The sequence below is a fragment of the Canis lupus genome, chromosome 6 (assembly GCF_011100685.1).
Source record: "Canis lupus familiaris isolate Mischka breed German Shepherd chromosome 6, alternate assembly UU_Cfam_GSD_1.0, whole genome shotgun sequence".
Classification (NCBI taxonomy): Eukaryota; Metazoa; Chordata; class Mammalia; order Carnivora; family Canidae; genus Canis; species Canis lupus.
The window spans coordinates 11,532,654-11,552,685 of record NC_049227.1 but is presented as its reverse complement, the minus strand read 5'-3'; the positions used below and the strand labels follow the sequence as shown (position 1 = coordinate 11,552,685).

The 20,032-nt window shown below is 41.4% G+C and overlaps 2 protein-coding genes across 3 annotated transcripts in view; one reads left to right on the top strand and one right to left on the bottom strand.

Annotated features, from left to right (window-relative positions):
- The window catches only part of EIF2AK1 (eukaryotic translation initiation factor 2 alpha kinase 1), a 31,464-nt gene that overhangs the window by 8,841 nt on the left and 2,591 nt on the right, over window positions 1–20,032 (top strand). The window contains exons 3-14 of the mRNA NM_001161713.1: window positions 1,455–1,588; window positions 2,733–2,770; window positions 4,000–4,099; window positions 4,631–4,711; window positions 5,581–5,680; window positions 6,224–6,281; window positions 7,160–7,481; window positions 8,673–8,784; window positions 12,439–12,539; window positions 18,165–18,279; window positions 18,542–18,624; window positions 19,688–19,921. Coding sequence (NP_001155185.1) covers window positions 1,455–1,588; window positions 2,733–2,770; window positions 4,000–4,099; window positions 4,631–4,711; window positions 5,581–5,680; window positions 6,224–6,281; window positions 7,160–7,481; window positions 8,673–8,784; window positions 12,439–12,539; window positions 18,165–18,279; window positions 18,542–18,624; window positions 19,688–19,921 — 1,478 coding nt within the window. The remainder of the gene's footprint in view (window positions 1–1,454; window positions 1,589–2,732; window positions 2,771–3,999; window positions 4,100–4,630; window positions 4,712–5,580; window positions 5,681–6,223; window positions 6,282–7,159; window positions 7,482–8,672; window positions 8,785–12,438; window positions 12,540–18,164; window positions 18,280–18,541; window positions 18,625–19,687; window positions 19,922–20,032) is intronic.
- Window positions 13,056–16,621, bottom strand: ANKRD61 (ankyrin repeat domain 61). Of its 2 annotated transcripts, none has more exons than XM_038539474.1 (3): window positions 16,344–16,621; window positions 15,340–15,434; window positions 13,056–14,160 (listed from the first exon to the last, which is right to left on the bottom strand). In XM_038539474.1, exons 1-3 carry the CDS (start codon window positions 16,557–16,559, stop codon window positions 13,215–13,217), a joined length of 1,257 nt encoding a protein of 418 aa, XP_038395402.1. In that variant the 5' UTR covers window positions 16,560–16,621; the 3' UTR covers window positions 13,056–13,214. The 2 variants fall into 2 exon arrangements, with proteins under 2 accessions (XP_038395402.1, XP_038395401.1); XM_038539473.1 differs by having other exon boundaries at window positions 15,340–15,437; window positions 16,344–16,620.

Below are 20,032 nucleotides of genomic sequence, written 5' to 3'. Positions count from 1 at the left end.
TTTACCCACTTTATTTAACCTAATTTTATATCATTAGAATTTTGTAACATATTCTTCCTAATTGTATTTTTGCTTATTCTTTTTAAAAAAGTTTTTAAAATGAATTTCAGTTAGTTAACACGTAGTGTATTATTAATTTTAGAGGTAGAGTTCTGTGATTCATCAGTCTTATACAAAACTCAGTGCTCATTACATCCTGTGCTCTCTTTAGTGACTGAACTTTTAAACAAAGTATATCTAAAATGTTTTTGATGTTATTCAACTAGTGGATAATCTAATGAAGTTACTCATATAGAAAGAATATTCTTGGATTCCCTCTGGCTCCTGTGTGTTGCCTGAGCTTACTCCACAGTAACACTACCAGGACCTTGCCCATTTATAATGGGTCACTATAGTATCAGGTGCCACGTAACATCTCTATTCCTCCTTAGGAGCCTACAGAGCTCTGTGGAGGGGGGGAGTGCCAAAATGCTAACCCCACAATTAACTACTTGTATGTTGCTAACAAGTCAGAGCTAACCAGCTACTGAAGAAAGTCCTCTGACATGTTTGGCTCCTGACCAGACTAGCATGCACCAGGCTTTGACCGACAGGTCACCTAAGACCTCTGGCCTAGTGCTCAAAAAAAAAAAAAAAAAAAAAAGAATATTCTCCATGGTATCTGTATTCCTTGAATAAATAAAAGCCAAGCACTTCTGTAGAAACTTCTTTTTCTGAGCAGCTTGGTGTTGTGACTTCAGATTTGACTTTCCCCTAGTATTTGGTCTGTGCACATCCCTTTGTACTCCTTGTTGGTTAGAGATCATCAGTCCACAGTTGAAAACAATAAGTCACTTTTGTTGTCAGTTCTAATCATGTTTTCACTGTTGCCTTTGTTCTTACTTCATTGCCTGTCAACAAAAGGTGATGTGTTTGAATGTTGGGAGACTAGTAAGTCTACATTTTTTTCTTGCCTTTTTAAAAACAGCTTTGTGCTTTACCAGCTGACCAGGCATGGTAAACAAATGACTTCTCTGTATCAAATAGGTAATTCTAGATGTGCCCCTGATCACCCAGAGTACTGAGTGTTCCTTCTGTATTGGAGGGTTAATCCCCAAATTATAATATGTATAAACATAACTCTTTTCTTACAGAGGTTTTTCTTTTTTTTTTTTTTCAAGATTTTGTTTATTAGTGAGAGTGTGTGCGTGCATGCACACACACGATTGGGGGGAAGGGAGGGGCAGTGGGAGAGGGAGCTGCAGGCTCCCCATTGAGCAGGGAGCCCAACTTGGAGCTCCATCCCAGGACCCCAGGATCATGACCTGAGCCAAAGGCAGATGCTTAACTGACTTGAGCCATCCAGGTGCCCCACTTTTTTTTTTTTTTTTTAATAAAGGCTGTTGTTCTCTAGTCTCTTTAAAATTGCCATTTTATTGAAGGCCTTTCTGATTATGTCCATATTCTTTTTCTAGTGCTTTGCCAGACCTTTATCAAAATGGGGCTGCTGTCTTCTTTCACCTGTAGTGATGAGTTTAGCTCATTGAGGCTACATCACAACAGAGCTATTACTCATTTAATGAGATCTGCTAAAGAGAGAGTTCGTCAGGTAAGCACTAAAATACAAACTTTGTGTATGACAAAAGCATTTTAATTTCAGGAGAACTGTATTTTAAAGCATTATGAAATCCTAGTTATATGCAGGTTTATGAAAATGTTGACCTTAATTTGTTTATTCAACAAATATTTATTGAATGATTACTGTGTGCTAGGCTATGTTGTAGGAGCTGGGATTCAAGCAGCAAACAAAATAGACAACAGATAAAAGCACCTGCTCTCATGGAGCTTATTTTTAATTTTTTTTAGCTTATGTTCTGATGGGGGGGGGCAGTCAGCAATAGAAACCTAAAAATCTATTAAAAATAAAGGGAGTGTTGCATGGTGGTAAGTGTTAAGGAGAAACATAAAGTGGAGAAGGAGCTTAGAAAACGTGTGGCAGGGTGTCCAGTTACTGAAATCAGGAGCTGCAGTTGAGAGTACGAGCCATGCTCCAATCTGGAGGAAAGCATTGTAGGCAGGACAGTCGTTCCTGGGATAGCAGTGTGCTCGGTGTGTTTGGGAAGCTGCCTGGCAGCCATATGGCTGGAGGAGAGTAAGTAGGAGGAGCGTGTGGGAAAGGTAGGGAAGTGAAGGGCATTGGGATGGGCAGATGGTGGAGGATCTTGAGACCATCATAACATCTTTGGTTTTTAACTCAGAGTCAAGTGCGAAGCTTTACAGGATTTTGAGCCAAGGAATGAGGTGTTCTGATTTATATTTTAATGGATCACTGCAACTACTGTGTTGAGAATAGACGGAGGAAATGAAAGGCCAAGGCAGGGAGACAGGTGGTCATACAGGCAAGAGGTGATGGTGACTTGGATTGAGTGGTAGCAGTGGAGGTGTGAGAAGTGGTCTATTTCTGCATATATTTTGAAGGTGAAGTCAGAATTCTTTGCTGACAGAGCTCTTTGGTAAGTTCTCAGCCTTATCAGTGGATGGTAAGAATCTAGCTTTTTTAGTAGTGATCTTTTGGCTAAGACAAACATTTTCAATTGTAAACCTCTAGGTGATATTGAAAAAGCCAGAATGTTTTTCTTTTTTAAAGTATTATTTGAATATTTGGGATTATTAATGTGACATTGAATTTTGTTAGAGTCCTCATTCCATGAAATTTGCCTAAAATGCTTTTAAAAGGAATTTTCTGGTTTTAGGATCCTTGTGAAGATAATTCTCATACCCAGAAGATCAGGTACGTGTTAGATACATCCGTGATTGTACTGAAAGAAATTAAGGTTAAGAACTGATTCTGAATTAATCAGAAATTAGTTTTGGGGTTAAAAATAATGTAGTTAGGGTAGGTTATGAAAATTTTAAAAGCTTTATTCTCAGAAATTGATTACTGCTCTAAGATTTACTTTACTTCTCGTTCCCCTCCCCCTTATGCCACTCCCCCATTCTGTGTGGATTCCATAGGCCCTGCCCCTAATTCAGAGCACTGATACCCAGTCTCTGTCAGGGGAACAACACTGAATTTTGGCTATATGTAGGAAATGCTAGTTTAAAATCTGTAATTCATTAATAGTTTATCATTTAAAAACATTTTTTTTAAAAATTTATTTATGATAGTCACACACAGAGAGATAGAGAGAGGCAGAGACACAGGCAGAGGGAGAAACAGGCTCCATGCACCGGGAGCCCGACGTGGGATTCGATCCCGGGTGTCCAGGATCGTGCCCTGGGCCAAAGGCAGGCACTAAACCATTGCGCCACCCAGGGATCCCTAATAGTTTATCATTAAGAATTTTTTTAAAGAATTTATGTTTTAAAGGGAGAGAGTGTGTGCACATGGAAGCCCAAACAGGGGAGGAGCAGAGGGAGAGGGAGAAGCAGACTCCCTGCTGAGATCATGCCCTGAGCTGAAGACAAATGCTTAACTGACTGAGACACCCAGGTGCCCTCTCATTAAGAAATATAAGTAAATTTATTACTGAGCTCAGCTAATCAGCATGTTAGTTATCCTTAGGACTCCTGCTTTAAAACATTGATAATTCCTGGAGAGAAAGGGGATGGGGAAACTGGGTGACGGGCATTAAGGAGGGGCACGTGATGTGATGATCACTGGATGTTATATGCAACTGATGGATTATTGGAAACTACATCTGAAACTAATGATGTACCATGTTAGCTAATTGAATTAAAATAAATAATAAAACTGATAATTTCTAATTAGATACTAATTACTGGTAGTATACTTGATTATTTGATTAGCAATCCCTTTGTCATCTGTTTTTTCCCCTTGCTCTCTTTATTACCTGTCAATTTGCTTAGCAAATAGTTTTCTTCCTAGAGAATGAAAAATTTTGACTCCTTTTCAAATCACAACTTAGTGATTAGTAAGGTTTGACAGGTTAGTGATACGGTAGGCACATGGTTCTCTCATGCTTTAAAATTGATTGGTTGTTTGTATTTCACTTTTAGATCAAGGGAAATAGCCTTTGAAGCACAGACTTCACGTTACCTAAATGAATTTGAAGAGCTTGCTGTCTTAGGCAAAGGTGGATACGGAAGAGTGTACAAGGTTGTTTTCCACAGATCCCTTTTGATCTCCTACCCTGAATAAATGTGTTTTGAGAAGCTGTTCTCATGATGACTATTTAAAGTGCTCCAAGGGAAGTTCCTAGAAAGGATGTATATTTACTTTTCCTTAAAATTTGTCATTTATAAGGAAGTGGGCAGGTTTTAACTTTTTCCTAACCATGTTGGTGGTTTAGGCAGATTTTGGAAACCACATTGATTTACTTAAAAATATATCACTAAAGAAAGTTGTACATTTGTATTTTGAGCTTCATGTGTTTTTTGTTTGTTTTTTTGTGGGGGGGGACTTTCCCATTTTTCAGACCTAGAGTCTCTAGGAGTTGGAGACTCAGTGCAGTTTGGAAGCTTCTAGTTGAACTGACTGGTCGACTTCCCTGACCATATTAAAGACCCTGGTCTTTCATTTAAATTCACCTTTTTAGCTAGTTTGGATCTTAAGCTCAGGTTGGACTAATTTGCTCCATTCAGTTGAATTTAATGGCACAAATACTTTTTCTTTTCTTCTACTTTTTAGGTCAGGAATAAATTAGATGGTCAGTATTATGCAATTAAAAAAATCCTGATTAATGGTGCAACTAAAACAGATTGTATGAAGGTATGATTTTTTTAAGTGTATTTATTTTAAGTAATTGAGTGGGTTCTTTTGAAAGAGTTATGTATGTGTGTATATTTGGCAAATATTAGGTGTTGTGGATCGCTAAGTTTACTAAGAGTGGGCTATAGAAAAGCAAACATCAAAACCAAATTTTTATTTGACTTAATTTTTAATAAAAAAATTTCTTTTTGAGAGAGCTTAAGAGAGTGAGAGTGTGAATGGGGTGCCGGGACAGCAGGAGAGAGAGACACAGAATCCCAGGTAGACTCCATGCTCAGCACAGAGTCCAATGTGGGGCTTGATCACCCAAGCTGAGATCAGGAGTTGGATGCTTAAGTGACTGAGCCACCCAGGTGCCTGTTGACTTAATTTTGAATAGACGCTTCTGACCACATTTCAGGATCATTGCTGGGGAAGTTAATCTTTAAAGAAAGTATACAATGTAGCTTGTTAGAAAAAATAGGAGCTCAGTTCAGGTTCTGGTCTTCCCCCTGACATGTTCTGTGGTCCTGGACAAATAAATGACCTAGTCTCTTGTCCTTGACATAGTGGTGACAGCAGGACTGGACTTGCTAGTAGTAGTATATGTGTGCTGAAGCAAGCTCTGGACTTACTGGAGGAATAAAATGAGAGAATGAATATAAATAGGCTCTGAAAAGTGTAAAGCATTAGATGCATATAAGTTATTTTGTTGCTGTAATAATTCCATTTGCCTCTCAGAAATATTCTGATTATTTTAGTGTAGTTTAGATTCCTTGTTCAGTTGGATTTTTACCGTTTTGCTCTGGAACACGTAGCATTTTGATACCGTACACATTTAACAAGTTGTCAGTAAAAGCTGGATATAAGTGCGTTCGTTTCCTCTTTAGGTACTACGGGAAGTGAAGGTGCTGGCAGGCCTTCAGCATCCTAACATAGTAGGCTATCACACTGCTTGGATAGAACATGTTCACGTGACCCATGCACAAGGTAAGCAGTTATAGATGATATAGCTGAAGGCTTGGCCAACTGTGGCCTATCGGCCAAACCGGCCTGCCCCTGTTTTGGTGCATCCCCAAGCTGAGAGTATTTTCTTACATGTTTAAGTAGTTTAAAGAGGAATCAAAAGAATATTTTGTGAAAGCTATATGAAATCAAATTTCATGTCAGTGAATAAAGTGTGTTAGGATAGGACATAGGCTCATTCATTTGTGTATTGTCTGTGGCTGCTTTTGCACTACAACAGCTGAACTCAGTTATGGTGCAGAGTCCTTTGGGGCCCACAAAACCTGCAACAGTTACTCTCGGGCCCACTATGGAAAGTTTGCTCCCCTGGCATAGTTGAACTGGTCTGTTTCTATGGTTCCTAAAATGTGCCAGGCATTTGAATGACCTTGTTATATTGCATTTTGCCCGAAAGTATTAACATTTTTAGACTTGTGGTCTCCTTTGGTGTTATTTTAGCTCTGTCTTTGATCATACATTAGAAAGCTAGGCTGCCTGAAGATGTGTTATTTTTGTTTCCTTTTGCAGATCGAATTTCTATTCAGCTGCCATCTCTGGAAGTGATCTCTGACGAGGAGGGTGACAGGTATGTGAATAGGTGTGTAGTTTGACAAGTTAGGTATAACCTGTTCCCTGCACTGAGTTTTCTTTGTCTTTTTGATCATTTTCATTAGAAAATGATAAATAATTTCTTCCTCTCAAGTGTTTCCTGCTAGTGTTTTCAATAAATGCTGCTGCTAGAGAGATTTGATACCATTTGCTTCCAGTGTTTACCAGTGAGGTATATGTAGTTTTTTTTTTTTTTAAGATTTATTTATTTATTCATGAGAGAGAGAGAGAGAGAGAGAGGCAGAGACACAGGCAGAGGGAGAAGAAGGCACCATGCAGAGAGCCTGACGTGGGACTCCATCCAGGGTCTCCAGGATCACACCCTGGGCTGCAGGCGGCGCTAAACCACTGCACCACCGGGGCTGCCCATATATGTAGGTTTGAAGGGACAGCTGAGTTATTCTTGATCTTTTTTTTTTTTTTTAAGATTTATTTATTTGTTTATGATAGACATAGAGAGAGAGAGAGAGGCAGAGACACAGGAGGAGGGAGAAGCAGGCTCCATGCCGGGAGCCTGACGCGGGACTTGATCCCGGGACTCCAGGATCACGCCCTGGGCCAAAGGCAGGCGCTAAACCGCTGAGCTACCCAGGGATCCCCTCTTGACCTTTTTTTTTTTTTTTTTTTTTTTTATGATAGTCACAGAGAGAGAGAGAGAGAGAGAGAGAGGGGCAGAGACACAGGCAGAGGGAGAAGCAGGCTCCATGCACCGGGAGCCTGATGTGGGATTCGATCCTGGGTCTCCAGGATCGCGCCCTAGGCCAAAGGCAGGCGCCAAACCGCTGCGCCACCCAGGGATCCCTCTTGATCTTTTTTTACATTGATTTTTATCTTTACTGTTTTTCCCCCCTCCAGAAATCAACATGTTAAAAATGATGAAAGTAACAGCTCATCCATTATCTTCGCCGAGTTCACCTCAGGAAAAGACAAATCCTTAGGAAAATCTGGCATTGAAAATCGGAATAATAGATTGGTGAACTACAGCACCAGTTTAATCCCCAGAGACACCAGTGAATTTGAATCACCCAGTTTTCTCCAAAGAAATGGTTTGGCTGATTTGCCTTCCAGCTCAATTATTGAACATCAGCTGCCACTTAGGCATCATTCCGACTTAGAAGAGAATTTCACATCCACTGGGGAATCTTCTGAAAACTTAAGTTTGTTGGGGCAGACAGAGGTAGATCACTTTACCAGAACCTACTGATGATTTGATGCTCAAATAGTTATGATGTGGAGGACCATGCCTAGGATGTGACCTCCCCCCGTCCCCTCTATCCCTCACTCTTCATCTTTCTTTGTCAGTCTCTCCCCTCCTCGTCCCCCTGGCCTGTGGCCCTTGTGTTGGGTTTTGCCCTCCTTTACTTAATTTAATGCCTGCTAAGCCTTTTCTGGTTCTGTCTATATCTGATCATTTGTGCCCCCTGGAGTTGGAAACGTCGCTCACACGTTTCTGTTGTGTGTTCGCCTCCTGCTATACAATATTTATGCATAAAGATCTTTTGTATTTTGGAACGTGACTTTAGGAGAGAGGGGAAGAGAGATCAGCAGGTCCATTTTCAGGACACTATCAATAAGGGTCACACCCATGTGCTAGTGAGACTGTCACATACTTTCACCAGTGTGGAGTCTTAGTGTTAAAAACCTTGAACGCTAACAGGGTCTCAGTATAATCTGGCATGCTGGGATTACAGAACTGTATGTGCTATCTGTATATGTGCACGCAGAACTAATTCTTACTGCGCAGGAGTATGTGGCTCTGGGCATGCACTTTTTAGGAGACAAAGCTTTGAACAGGGTCATCTGAGTACACAAGAGTTGGGTTTGAGGGACTTTTCATCAGAACCATTCTGTTACTCTGGACTACATGTGGGAAACTTTCCTTGGTGTCTAAATGAATGCACTATAGAGAGCTTAAATTTTGCTTGCCTCTTGTTTGAACAAATTATTTATGGACACAGCAAGGCCTCCAAAAATGTGCATCTACTTTGGGGTATACAGAGAGCAGTAGAGTGCCTGCCGCACAGCTGACCTCTTGATGCTGTGTCTTAGCTTTAGAAACTGGTTGTGTGGCAAGCCGACCCAGTCGTTTCAGTGCCACTGCCTTAGTGTCACATTCAGGAGCTTGTCCCATTCTGCAGCTGGGCCTCCCCCTGCCCACTCAGATTCTGACTCGCCGTTTTAGGCGTTCCTTTATTCCTCTGTCTCTTTCGCGAGACTTTGGGCTTCTCAGGCAGATGTGTGTTTGTCATCTCTTTCCTGAGCACTTAGCCCCCTGCTCTGCCTAGAGGAGGCAAGTGAGTATCTATTGACTAAATGAATAATGCGAGCAAGTCGTGCAAAGGTGGGAGCCAGCCGTGTCGTCCCCCAGGTGCAGTACCACTTGATGCTGCACATCCAGATGCAGCTGTGTGAGCTCTCCCTGTGGGACTGGATAGTGGAGAGAAACCAGCGGGGTCGGCAGTATGTGGACGAATCTGCATGTGAGTACCAGATGGATCTCTAAACACGGGGCTGGGAGGTGGAGACACAGGCGGATCTTCTGAAGTAGGAACTACCTCCAGGTGCTTTAGACTCAGGGAAAAAGTCACCTTTTTAAAACAAACAGTTGTGCTTATTTCAACATTCTCAAGAACATACAGGCATTTGGAAGTTAATTTTCTCTGAGATAGAGATATATTTATGGGTGTCTAAGCAGTAATGTGCTAGAATTTAGGTTAATGATTGGGGCAGAAAAAGAATTTTTTTTTTAAGATTCTGTTTATTCATGAGAGACACATGCACAGAGAGAGAGAGGCAGAGACACAGGCAGAGGGAGAAGCAGGCTCCATGCAGGAAGCCCGATGCAGGACTCAATCCCCGGACCCGGGATCACACCCTGAGCCAAAGGCAGACGCTCAACTGCTGAGCCACCCAGGCGTTCCAAGAATTTTTAAGGGAGAAATTTTAAATATTTTATTTTTTAAGTCTGACAATGTGATACTCTTGCAAAAAGACACCTTTGAAGAAACTCTTATAGAAGGATAGGTGGTGAAAAGTTCGTCTTTCTTAAGACCCAGATCTCCTATCTTCCCCTGTAGATCTCTAACTACAGAAATACTCTGTTAGGTTAGTAATTTTTAAAATTATTTTAACACTGGTCCTCAGCTTGTACCACACATTAGAATCACCTGGGGAGCTTTAAAAAAAGATGTTGATAAGACAGAGTAAGAGAAAACAGGTGGAGAAAGCCAACCACCATGATGTTGTCTGGGGTGACTGTGGCTGGTATTCAAGGTCAGCATCAGCAATGAAAACTCTTCATATTGTGTGACCTTGAGAAGGCGTGATGAGAAGAGCATTGTATCTCTGGGTCTTTCTCCCCAGAACCCATAATGCTAGTCTAATTGTAAAAAAACATCAGACAAATCCCAACCTAGGTACCTTCTATGAATTACCTGACCAGTGCTTCTCAAAACTGTCAGGGTCCTCATAAACAGGAAAAGTGAGGAACTGTCACAGACCGCAGACCTGACAACTAATGTAATACGATATCCTGGATGGGATCCTAGAAAAGAGAAAGGACGATAGATAAAAACTAGGGAAGCCTGAATAAATGGTGAACTTGTCTCAATCTTGGTGCATTAACTGTGACAGGTGTACTATACCAGTATAAGTGTTAATGGGAAACTGGGTGGGGTGTAAGTGGGAACCATACTATGGCCTCAGTTGTTTTTTTTTTTTTTAAGATTTTATTTATTTATTCATGAGAGACAGAGAGAGGCAGAGACACAGGCAGAGGGAGAAGCAGGCTCCCTGCAGGGAGCCCAACGCGGGACTCGATCGTGGGTCCCCAGGATCATGCCCTGGGCCAAAGGCGTCGCTAAACCACTGAGCCACCCGGGCTGCCCCCCCCCCTCCTTTTTTTTTAAAGGATGTTGTCAGGGACTGCACCAGGAATTTTTATATAACTGTTATGAGATAGGGCTTGATCTTTGGTAATTTTTTGGAAATTTTCTTGTTTCTAATGTGTAGCCAAAGTTGAAAATCACTATTCTGTGATCAAAACTGGTAATAAAAGTGACCTGGTTTTAAGTAAAGACTCAGCTAAATACTGATTATTAATCATTTGCTCTTCACACCTAATGACACTATAACTCTTTATTTGGTCTAAAATATAGGTCATTTAACCCACCCAAAATCTTAGCTTCCAGTGGAGGCAGAAACATAATGCCTCCTTCAGGCATCTCCTCGATGCCCCCTGCTGCTTCTCTGGTTTACTATGTAATCAAGACTTGCCATACTTTGTTCAGTTTGGTTGTGGCAAGTAATGGGTGGGGTATTTTCATTGCCCTGTAAAGTTTTATTCTTTGCTGCATGAGCATTGTAGTGCTGGCGCAGATGTCTCTATAAAAAAGAATAATGGTTTATTGAAGTCTTGTATGTAGTTGTTGATCTTTAAACTTCCATTTGGAAAGTAGGTCATGAGTCCTTCATGATATAGGAGATAAGTCTGACTTTCAGACATCCAGGACAATAAGCTTATGAAAACAGAGAGGGCAAGATAGGATACTGCTAGCATGATGCATATTTCTTTTAAAAGTATTTAAAAAGGTTTAACTTGGTAGTATTCCACCAATGTTACATACCTTCATATCTAGTACAGTTTTACAACAGTCATTCCCAGCAGTCCATGTGTGAGAGACCCAGGTTTGAATCCTGGCCCTTGCAGTCACTGGCGATAAGGTTTAGGACCATTCAGGTAACTGCTCTCAGACTGTCTCCTCTGCTGTGAAATTTGAGTGTGAGGATTGGAACACTCAGGGTAAGGGATGCATTGCCGAGGAACGGAGGAGGCTGTTCTCACCGGATCAGGTCCATATGTGGCATTGAGCCCTCGACAGAGACCCATTGTTTGGATATGGTAGGTGGTTACAGTGAGACCCCTATTATAGACGGACCAAAGGAAAGTAGTTGTTCTGGGTGACTGTGAAAGTCCCAAAGCCCTCCATCTCTGCAGCAAATGGTCACTCCAGTGTGAGGGGCATGGTAGTGGCAGTACTTATAAGTAGCCCCCCTTGTGTTTACACACACACAGACACGTGAGAGTTTTCTGTCTTCTCAAGTTCTTGGCTAAGGACTTGAGGTCCCTGAGTTACATGCTAGCTGGTGCAAAAGGAGAAGGTGGTGCATAGGTGAGCTGCATAGCAAAGTAGGCTTGTCCAGGAAGAGAAGGGAGCATGTTGTATTTACATGTTATGTATTTAAGGTTTAAAATGGCTGAGGAGACAAGAGCTAGTAAGTTCTTATTATGAGAGCACCAAATTTACTTAGCTGCAAGAATTTTTTTGCTTTAGCAGTTTTAGTCCTACAAAACTTTCCTACCCCCCCTTTTTTTTTTAAAGATTTATTTATTTATTCATGATAGACATAGGGAGAGAGAGAGAGAGAGAAAGGCAGACACACAGGCAGAGGGAGAAGCAGGCTCCATGCAGGGAGCCCGACACGAGTACGTGGGACTTGATCCCGGGACTCCAGGATCACACCCTGGGCCAAAGGCAGGCACTAAACCACTGAGCCACCCAGGGATCCCAAAACTTTTCTACCCTTAAAGTCTGTTGTATTATCATGTTAATAGATGAATGAAAACATTTGCTTTTTTCCCCTGTATACTTCATTTTTCATTCGTCAGTCATTTTTGGAAAATGCAGCATTCCAAATCTTCCCACATAATGGGAGCTCACTCTTTGAGCTAACATAATGTATCTTTTCTTAAAAATTTCATTATTTGTAAGTCTTTAATCCACAATAGGCTTAGGACACCAGATTTATTAGTGTTAAACCCCAGAGTGTCAGAAGTTTAAAGGAGATTTAAACCTAATTTAATCCAGCCATTTTATGCCTGAGAATGGTTTACACACTGATTAATACAGGGGCTCTGGGTGAACTTAGTGACACCAAATCTATTCACTAGGGCACTAGTTTGTGATGGTTTCTTTGTAAACTGAGATAGCTCTTGTTGCTTATATTTCACCATTTTGGAATATTGACTGTTGCAAATCTGAACTATGTTAATGTATTTAATGTGTTTAGAACTAGGTAACGTTTAGATGTTGATGAATAAAAAAGAGAAATAAAACTTCCTTTTTTATTTCAAGGTCCTTATGTCATGGCCAGTGTTGCAACAAAGATTTTTCAAGAACTGGTGGAAGGTGTATTTTACATACATAACATGGGAATCGTACACAGAGATCTGAAGGTAAGTGGGGAGGCTAGTTGAGGACGTGGTGTTGCTTCACTGAGTTAAATGAAATTATGTGTCCCCTTTCATTTACTTAGAGGGTTATCATTATTTTTGTATAAATCCTCATCCCATGAGTCTGGAACTTTTGATTGAATTTTAAGGCAGTGATCTTTGGGCATTTGAAAATTCTCTGTGGAGGATTAGTAGTGTGTTTCAGGTAGTGAGTATGCTCAGAGTACTCATATAGTAGATGATGTTAAATGTATTTAATGCTGTCAAAAATCCTCATGTTATAGCAGCCTTAGAGGTAAAATCTGTTTCTACAATTATGTATCTTAAAGGAAATTTAACATGGGAAATTTTTTTCTGCTATTTAAAAAATTATGATTATTCCGGTTTTTAATCTACAAAAGACCTTGTATCAAGAAAGAAAATAGATTTACTTCTTTGGCAGAAGAGTTTTAATTTGCTTATTTTTTGAACAAAGAAATTGTGGAAAATGTCTTTAAAGAAATATTTGGGAACAAAAAGTTAATGTGCAAATCATTTTATTTTTTGAAAAAAGTTTAAGAACCAGTTTGTACATCTGGGATGTACATGATGATGAGTTAAGTGTTTTCTGTGTATGAGTCTAGCCAGAAAATGCTGTGTGAGTTACTGAAATTCTGTGGCTGGTGAAACTTTGAAGTCCTATATCAAGAGGTAAGCTAAGTCATAATAACCATATAGTGAGTTCCAGATCTGCACTGGGAGAAGTTGCTTTAAGTGTTGTTTGTATTTCTCACCGTAAATATTTCTGATGTTTCTTTTACAGATGTCCTCTAGGGATAAGGGTTTTTGAGATAACTTTATTAGGTTTTCCCTTAAGAGGTGGAATTCTGGCAGCATGATTCCTGCAGGTAGAATCCCTTGGTTATTGGTTAGTCTTAAAGGATAAGAGCGGTAAAATAGCTTGGCGAGAAGCCCTGTGTCCCTGATGTTGGAACTTCGCTGGAGGTACATGTATATCGGAGACTCCCCGTTTCTTGTTAATATGTTAACGTTTGCTTCAAATTCAAGCAGGAGATTGATTATTGCCTCTCTGCCTCCAAAACATGCCTCATGGATAGCTGTTTGACCTTTATGGTCCCGGGCATTTACTTTGGCTCCATGAATTAGCAGCAAACGGATGCAGCTCACCCCTGCTGCCAGCAGTCGGCCGGCTTTGCTGGATGCGGTGCACACTGCCAGCTTGAGGGCTGTATTCCCTGTGGAGGAGATGGCACAGTTAACGTTTGCGCCACAGGCTATCAGCATTTCCATCATCTCCTTATTCAGGATGTTGGCAGCCATGTGAAGGGGTGTCATGCTGGATTCGTTAATGGCATTGACGTAGGCACCATTTTGGACTAAAATAGAGAGAACTGGATAGGTCCCATAGGTTATGGCCAGGTGAAGGGGTGAATGTTTGTTGCTATTGTCTACTTGAGCGTTGACTTGAGCTCCGTGTTCACACAAAATGCGGAGACACATCATAGCATTATTCTGAATGTCTGTCAGGATCCTTTGGATTCTGTTCCCCGGTTTTGTCCGTATGGTAGAAATGATTGGCCAGTGCAGTAACATCAGGTGAAGTGTGGTGAGGCCTCTTGTGTCCCTAGAATAGTTATTAATCGCAGATTATACTGTATTCACCATGGAAGCAGTTCTACACTAAGAATTAGTGCTTAAGAAGGTGACATTTATTGAAAGTACTTCCCCTCAACTACTTTAAAGAGGTGTTTGAAAATCTGTGTTTCTCGGGATATCACAGCATTTCGAGGGATGGGGTGGTTTGCATCACAGCATGGAGGGTCCTAGCTGTCTATAGCAGTTTCAGTTTTGTTTATTATAAACATCTGACTGCTCTACTAAAATTTGAAAATGATTTTCAGTTTGTGTATATTTATTTAGCGTAAGGCACCATGCTCGGGATATGGTAAAATAGCACAGAGTCCCTGCTTTTGCAGGGCTGATGGTCTAGCATAAAAGACATTAAACATACTTAAATAACTAGGTCAGTATTGCAAATGGGCAAAGTTCTAAGAGGTATGAGGCCCCACAGGGCCGGCTTGTGGTTGGAAGGGTTGGAAAGGGTGTACTGAGGAGTCCTGTGGAGGAGGAGGTACATTGGTGACATCCAGTCATGGAGGACTGGAAGAGCATCTGCAGAGCTAGGCAGGGCTCTATGGGGTGGGGGAGAGGGTCATTCGAGCCAGACAGGTCAAGGAGCAATTCTGGAGCATGTTGAGCATTTAGGGCTTTACTTTCTGTTAATGTTATGGGGGCAAGAAGTTGATTGTTTATACCATGTGATTCTTCCATTCATTAAGATAGTATTTATTGGCACATAGTGTCAGGCAGTCATTTAAGGTGGTGAAGATGTATTGGTGAATGAGATAATTTCTTTATCGTGAAGTGTATTCTTACAGTGGGTAGTAAAAAGAAAATCCATGGTCTATTTCTGTTTACTTATTTTCCATACCTAACTGAGGGTTTTAAACTAACTCCCTGAGGGCTGTGACCAGGACTTCATGTGTTTTCCACATCATCACTGCTGAGCACTTAATTCTCAGGATGCTTGAAGTGGGCAGACTGGTTTGTGTTCCTAGATTACTGCCAGTTTTTCAGAGTATCTCATCTAGTCAGTAAAGAAATTGGTTCATTCGAGACATGGTTATGGTATTTTGTAGTCCATAGCCCCCGAAGAATGGATGAGTCCAGACATGACTGGGGAGAGTAACATCTAAATCATGCATATCCTCATTTAGATCTGATTGCTGTTGAGTTAACTCACCTTACTTCTGGGTCAGCCCCATGTTCTAACAAACAAAGCAAACTTTGTGCCTTGCAGAATTCGACAGCCAGATGAATGGGGATGATGGACTGTGTCTGCTTTGAGGGAGAAAGCAGACTATGTTATAAGTAGCCCTGTGCAGTGAGAAGAAATCATTGTGTCAGCCTGCTATTCCAGAGGAAATAAGTGTATTTAGTTCCTCAAATGCGTTGAAGTTTTCTTTTTGACTATTTTAAAAGACCCCAAACTAGTGAGATTCTTATTATAAAATCTGTGTTTTACATAAATGCAAATTTACCAGTGCAGCAGAAATAACTTACATAAAGCTTTCGAAGCTGATTCTTGTGGAGAGCTCATAGTGTAAAATTAATGGTAAATGCAACTAAGTCACTGTGTCCTTAAATTAACCCACAGGGTGATTGACAAGTAGGTTTTATGGTTTTAAGGCTTTGCCAAAGTCATAGTATCAGTAGTAAAACCCACATTTCCAGGGTTTCAAAGATAACACAGCATGTCTTCTATGATTAGCAGAGCTGTTTATGCCAGTTCTTAAAATACATATATACTAAGTAGTGACTTTTACAGCATAACTTCCTTTCTCAGGAAAGGATTTCCTTTCCTCAGAAAGGATAAGAGAAGAAGTCAGGGTAAAGGAGATGGTGACTTTTGGGAAAAAAAATTTTAAGGTAATAATCATTGTATAAAAATTTAGAAAATGAAAAGTCATACGTATAAAAGGGAAAGAATAATTCCTTCATACAGATATAATGGCCATTGGTGTATCTGAGAAGATGATGTTAATGTTCCGCCAACCAAGTGGTTTCTGGCCTTTCTGCATGTCAGCCTGCGAGTGTCACTGGGAAGGGAGGTGCATGGTGTGCGGAGTGAACTGTCCTGGGGTGGGCATGGTGGGGGCCGCCAGGAGCTCTGAGGACCTCAGTGGTGGGCCTCGCAAAGCAGCGTGACTTTTCCCGACAGGTGACAGAGCAGAGGTGGGGGGGTACCTGGTTCAGAAGTACTCGGTAGCTGATGGAGTTGGCCAGGATGGTCATAGGCTGGTTGACTGGGTGGCTCCTCAGGAGCGCCTGGATTGCCGAGCGGTCCTCCCTCATGATGGCCTCATAGAGCCTGGTGTGGAGTGCCGCAGGTGGGCCTTCTTCTGGGGGCTTGGTGCCCTCTGCAGCCAGCTCCCTGCTGCCTCTCCTGGTTATGTTTCCCATGAGCAAAATGTAAGAGTGGGGACTTGGAAGTTCAGGGGACACTTGTGACAGAATTGATTTGTTGGAGTCTCATTATGATCCCTTCAGTTCCATTCTAGAATTGTTCTAGAGCAGTGAGAATTGTAGCTGTGAACATGATTTGTTTTTATCTTAGAGCGAACTATTTCAAGCTTTGTTCCCAGGTCCTACAGTGCCAAATAGAAGCATAGTGTTTTGGACTTGACTCAATCACAAAAACACACCCAAATTATCACCTTACACCTAAGGTTATTTCTGTGCTCTCTTCCATTCAGCTATTTAAAAAAAAAAAACAGAGCTTAAAGAAAAGAGCTAAAACAGGAATTTATACTGAAAGTCAAAAATTAAAATTACTACATCTAAAGTAAGAAAACCCAATTTTTAACCTAAATATATTTTATTTTATTTTTAATCTTTTTTAAGATTTTATTTATTTATTCACGATAGAGAGAGAGAGAGAGAGAGGCAGAGACACAGGCAGAGGGAGAAGCAGGCTCCATGTAGGGAGCCCGACGTGGGACTCGATCCCAGGACTCCAGGATCGCGCCGTAGGCCAAAGGCAGGCGCCAAACCTCTGTGCCACCCAGGAATCCCTTATTTTATTTTTTTAAAGATTTTATTTATTTATTCATGACAGACACAGAGAGAGAGAGGCAGAGACACAGGCAGAGGGAGAAGCAGCCCCATGCAGGGAACCTGACGTGGGACTCAATCCCAGGTCTCCAGGATTACACCCTGGGCTGAAGGTGGCGCTAAACCTCTGAGCCACCTGGGCTGCCCTATGTTTTCATTTTGAGTGGCAATCCCCTCTTTGCCCAGTGTGGGTACAGGTTTTCAATGCCACAGGTTTAGTTCTATTGGGAGAAGTTTTGGGTTGGCCTCGGTTGCTTAAATAGAGCTAAATGGGTACCTTCATAGTGTGACCTAGTTGCCCCTAACTCTGGCTGACATAAAAGCGTCATCTAGGAGCTTCTAAAAAATATCAAAGTTTTCTCATTTAAAAAAAAAAATCAGGGACGCCTGGGTGGCTTAGCGGTTGGGCGGCTACCTTCGGCTCAGGTCATGATCCCGGGATCCTTGATCGAGTCCTGTATCAGGCTCCTACGAAGAGCCTGCTTCTCCCCCTCTGCCTGTGTCTCTGCCTATCTCTCTGTGTCTGTCATGAGTAAATAAATAAATCTTTAAAAAAAAATTTAAATAAAAAATAAATCAGTCTTTGACTTGTTGGAGGGGACAGTAGTTTTTAAAAGCCTCTTGGGGGATTCTGATGCCCAGTCAGGGCTGAGGAGCACTTGTGTACAAGGTGTGCTGTGTGTTAGTGGTTCTCAAACGTGGAGTAACATGGGGACTTAAATAATATTGCTGCCTATGTCCACACCCAATAATTCTGATTTTACTGGTCTGTGGCATGGCTTGAACATTGGTGGTTTTTTTCTTAAAGCTCCCTGATGATTCTAATGTGCAGCCTAGTTTTAGAACCACTGCTCTGATTTTTTATTTTTGAGGGGCTACTTGTCAGTTGTAAACTCTTAATGTCTACACATTTTTACTGTTTTAATAACACCAAGGAGTTCTGTTTTATTACAGCCAAGAAATATTTTTCTTCATGGCCCTGATCAGCAAGTAAAAATAGGAGACTTTGGTCTGGCCTGCACAGACATCATTCAAAAGAACACAGACTGGATCGGTAGAGATGGGAAGAGTAAGTTTATTCTAGTTCCTTTCTCTTGTTTCTTTCTTTCCCTTTCTTTCTTCTTTCTTTTTTCTTGGCATTAAGACAAAAAGAAACACGGTTGAACTTGTCAGTATTCAGAGAGACTCATAAAAACTTAATAGCAATAATGAGGTAAAGACAAAAAAGCAGCCATCGTTCCCTACACTGCCCTGTTTAGGCTCTATGTTCTGCAGTGTAGACAGTGTGAACTCTACCATGTTTTTTTAATGTTTGGCTCTTCAAATTACAGGGCCACCCACACACACTTCCAGAGTGGGTACTTGTCTATACGCTTCACCTGAGCAGTTGGAAGGATCCGACTATGACGCCAAGGTAGTATTTGCTGCTCTTCCCCCCTTTGCTGGACTTTCTCTGCTGTCATAAATAACAAAGAGCACAGTAAATGCAGTGTTATTTCTTGTGTAGAGGTGTCTTTGGAGATAACAGAATAGGGGAGGTTATCTGTTATGTCAAACTGCGGTTAACAGGAAACCTCAATTTTTACCTGAATCTGACTGGTTTACGGGCTACTTTACCACTTCTAAATCCGTGGGTGTCAGAAATTATTTTTGAAATGAGCTTTCCTCTTAAAATGTCACAATTCACCTCAGGAAGCTAGAATTTATAGAAGCCTTTTCAGTCTGCCTTTCTTCTGTTTTCATAAATACATGCTAAAAGTGCTCTGGGGAAGTATAGCACTTGACTCCCTTTGAAGAGTGAAGATATTGAAAAGTTTTAATTCATTTGGTTCCTTGAAGAAATTATTAAAGTAAATCCTTTCCTCAGGATAACAGCCTAGTACATTTTCTTCCTTTTGACGAATCATTCAGCTTTTTACAGACTGGGCATGAACTGCCAGGAAAAAAAATCCATAGCTCTTCCTCAAATCCTGTCTGGTAAAGACCTTTCTTAAGAGATGATTTCAGGAAAAGGAACAAATTTTTTAGTTTCTTAAACTCTACTAGATGCCTGTGTGTGGAGGTAGAGGGGAGACAAGGCAGGCCACAGGGAACCCAAGCCCTGGAACTGGCACCAGCATGTGTGAGCTCACATCTCTCGCTCAGGCTGCACCACGCCTGGATTTTCAGGGGAGTAGTGGGAGTTCTCCCTGACCCTTACCTGGTTGGCCATCCTTTGTGCCCGTGGATTCCCTTTGTGGTGTTGAAGAGATGGGATTGTGACCATATCAGCTCTCCCCAGGGCTGTAAATCCAGGTGGCAGACACCTGCCTCTGTGAGGGGGTAAGTTTGGCCACCATGTTCCCTGCATCATAGGGTCTATGAATTGTCCTGTCTTAGAAATCATCTTGTGTTTGAGAGGATGGTCATCTTGTGTTGGAGATGTTAGTCTCCCTTTGTGTTTCACTACTAAATTACCTCTCCCCTTCTTTTTCCAGTCAGATATGTACAGCTTGGGTGTGATCCTGCTAGAGCTCTTTCAGCCATTTGGAACAGAAATGGAGCGAGTACACATTTTAACAGGTTTAAGAAGTGGTCAGATACCTGACTCCCTCAGTAAGAGGTGTCCCGTGCAAGCCAAGTACATCCAGCACTTAACTAGAAGGAATGCATCTCAGAGACCATCTGCTCTTCAGCTGCTGCAAAGTGAACTTTTCCAAAATTCTGGAAATGTATGTAACATATTTCTTTTTTTCTTTTTTAAAGATTTTATTATTCATGAGAGAGGCAGAGACATAGGCAGAGGGAGAAGCACGCTCCCTGTGGGGAGCCTGATGTGGGAC

Excerpts from the sequence above, each read along its gene's own strand:
- ANKRD61 (XM_038539473.1), bottom strand. The coding sequence starts at position 16,559 with ATGGGAAACATAACCAGGAGAGGCAGCAGGGAGCTGGCTGCAGAGGGC. Across the intron at positions 15,438-16,343 it reads ACCGAGTACTTCTGAACCAG|CAGACACAGTCCATCATCCC; the intron begins GTACCCCCCCAC and ends TCTCCCTCAAAG. Across the intron at positions 14,161-15,339 it reads GGGGCTGACCCAGAAGTAAG|GGACACAAGAGGCCTCACCA; the intron begins GTGAGTTAACTC and ends TAACTATTCTAG.